Below are 2,663 nucleotides of genomic sequence, written 5' to 3'. Positions count from 1 at the left end.
CGGCGGTCACAAATGCGGTTCACTGAATCGTTCTCGTAGGGCCACGTCGGCCGCGTCGTACGTAAGGCCACGTCGGCCACGTCGTGCACCGGGCCGTCGCGCACCGGTGGAGTCCCGTCGAAGACTGTCAGGCCCCCGTCCCGTCTCAGCCCTCGTGGTACGCACAACACGTGGGCATGAGAACCAGGACAGGGGCCAGATGACACATATGTGAGCGGCGTGGCGCGGCGGACCGACCGCCGCGCTCCGAGCGCCGGCCGTCTTTGCGAAGGTATCCAAAATGCCTATTTGCTCGCTAACACAAATAATAGCCAGTCTTTATTCCCAACGTAAAAATGGCTCATTCCACCATTTCCAAAAAAAGGAGATTGAATTCAGGAACAATTTCCATGCGACTGATTGTTTCCTACTTCTCTGCAGGGTTGATTCCGCTCCCGTTGAGCTTGCTGCACAGCAATTCTGATCAGAACCTTGAGGAAGCCTTCAGTAGACTCCGGTTCCGGAGACGGTCACCATTAGAACACCGGCGCTACAAAAGGCACAGCCACAAACACAAGGGGCGTAAGCATAAGGGGCGTAAGTATAAGGGCCGTAAGCATAAGGGGCGTAAGCACAAGGGGCGTAAGCACAAGAGACGCAAGCATAAGGAAGGCAAACATAAGGGACAGAAACATAAGGGAAGCAAACACAGGGGACAGAAACGCAAGGGAGGCAAACACATGGGACACAAGAAGGACCATAAGAACAAGGGACAAAAGCACGTTGAGCACAAACACCATGGACCGAAACAACGGGAACACAAACGTCATAAACACCGGCAGCGGGAGCACAAACATCGCGAGCTGGAAGACAATGAGCACAGAAACGTCAACGGGAATAACCCCAACCGCCGAGATGACGGGTCGGTGCCAGATGAGCAGCGACCAGAAGGTGTCCGCGAGAGCAGGACGCTGCGCGAGATCTGGAGGAAACTGGACAAATTTGGAAGAGGTAAATATAGAGGGAGAGAATAATTGATATGAGCTTTGCTGGCTATTGTAACGTCTTACGATATCGAGCTCAAAAGCATAAGTCTGAAATGATGATATAAGTGGATAGCTGTAAGTTGTTACATCGCCCATGAATAGCAAGATCAACGTAAACGTCAACATCATTGTGGTTGAAGGCGGGTACGCTTATTAACAACGTGTTTAACTTCTTCCTCAGATATTAAAAGCCTGTTGGACGCCACGCACCGCTCCGGGCCACTGCCTGGATTCCCGGCTGTTCAACCCAAAGCTCGTGTCTGGACAGAATGGGATGGCACGCAAGATGAACAAACAACTCCACAACCAGGCTGGTGGACAACCAAAGCCTGGACTACAAGGCTGACGCCACACTGGCCTACAAACTCTTCACCAGCACCAACGACCACAAGCCCGACGGCACCTAAGACCACAACTTCTTCGCCAGTACCTTCGACTACCACTCCTCCCCCAGCGTCAGCTTCAACAACCACGCCAGCGCCCACTACGTCAACAACCACCACCACAGGGAGCTCCCGCAGCCGCGGCGGGGTCCTGGTGGTCACCACTCAGCCTCAGGTCATCGACGGACGACCGTCGTGTCGGCGCGGCTTCACCTATCACGCGGAGAGTCAGATGTGCCACGAGCTGTGTCCTACAGGAGCCTCGTTCCGGCCACACCTCGCCGCCTGCTACTGCGATCGCAGTGACTTCGCCATCAGTTTCAGTTTCCAGCCCTGGCGCTGTGCGCCGGCCGGCGGCGGTGGACCGTAGTAAAACGCCACGATGTGGTTGGAAGGGGTGACTGCTTCATGGGACCGTTGTAAATTAACAGAAATAAAAGTACGATACGTCGAGCTCTACCTAACCGTTTGTCTGAAATAAAACCAACACTACAAAAGTAAAATGAACTTCCGTCATGGATAAAGCTCATGTAACTGGATGATGTGAATAACACTTAAGCTATTCGGGTTTTAACGCCATCGGTTGCACTGGGGAGAGCTGATGCCGCGTGAATTTAGCCGTGATGAAAAGATCACTGAAATATAACGCGAAAATGGTCGCGAATTTTTGCTTGCTGTATGAGAAAAATAACGCAAAGGATATCAGAAATGATGACTTGTTCATGACGTTCACGAACTGTTAGTGAACAGAGAATTCAGCTCGTGAACATGTGACCTTAAGTGAAGGAATTTGTAATATATCAAACAAACAAACAAACAAACAAACAAACAAACAAACAAACAAACAAGCAAACAAACAAACAAGCAAGCAAACAAACAAACAAACAAACAAACAAACAAAAAAAACAACAAACAAACAAACAAACAAACAAACAAACACACAACAAACAAACAAACAAGCGTTCCCAAAGTGTTCATGAACAACTATGCGAAACACCAAACCCTGGCCAAAAGGGTCATTTTTTTAGTTCAATTCTTTTCAACTGGAATGCGCCCATCAGATGCAGTTTGGGCTTAGAAACATGGTGGCGCTATTTCTTTTTAGTAAACAAGGTCGAAAATGTACTGGAAACTGCATTTGAATTATTGATAACGGTGAACACTGAACAATTGACGACAAAATGTAAAAGCGGATAACTAGCTCGGGATTTTTTGAAGAGTTTTGAGGAAATAAAAAACTTTCTACGGTGGGTCA

The 2,663-nt window shown here is 49.1% G+C and overlaps 1 protein-coding gene across 1 annotated transcript; it reads left to right on the top strand.

The window, feature by feature from the left end:
• Positions 1–426: 426 nt before the first annotated feature.
• Positions 427–2,317, top strand: LOC122379058 (putative uncharacterized protein DDB_G0271982). The gene is made up of 2 exons (XM_043360938.1): positions 427–990; positions 1,207–2,317. The coding sequence occupies exons 1-2, from the start codon at positions 720–722 to the stop codon at positions 1,776–1,778; spliced, it is 843 nt and encodes a 280-aa protein (XP_043216873.1). The 5' UTR covers positions 427–719; the 3' UTR covers positions 1,779–2,317.
• The last annotated feature ends 346 nt before the right edge of the window (positions 2,318–2,663 follow it).

Source organism: Amphibalanus amphitrite, unplaced genomic scaffold (genome assembly GCF_019059575.1).
Source record: "Amphibalanus amphitrite isolate SeventyFive unplaced genomic scaffold, NRLGWU_Aamphi_draft 000070F_arrow, whole genome shotgun sequence".
In the NCBI taxonomy this organism is placed as follows: Eukaryota; Metazoa; Arthropoda; class Thecostraca; order Balanomorpha; family Balanidae; genus Amphibalanus; species Amphibalanus amphitrite.
This window is presented reverse-complemented; position numbering and strand designations above follow the sequence as displayed.

What these genes read in the sequence shown, in the direction of transcription:
- LOC122379058 (XM_043360938.1), top strand. Translation starts at nt 720, where the DNA reads ATGGGACACAAGAAGGACCATAAGAACAAGGGACAAAAGCACGTTGAG. An exon ending in ACTGGACAAATTTGGAAGAG is followed by an intron (nt 991 to 1,206) that starts GTAAATATAGAG and finishes CTTCTTCCTCAG; the next exon opens with ATATTAAAAGCCTGTTGGAC.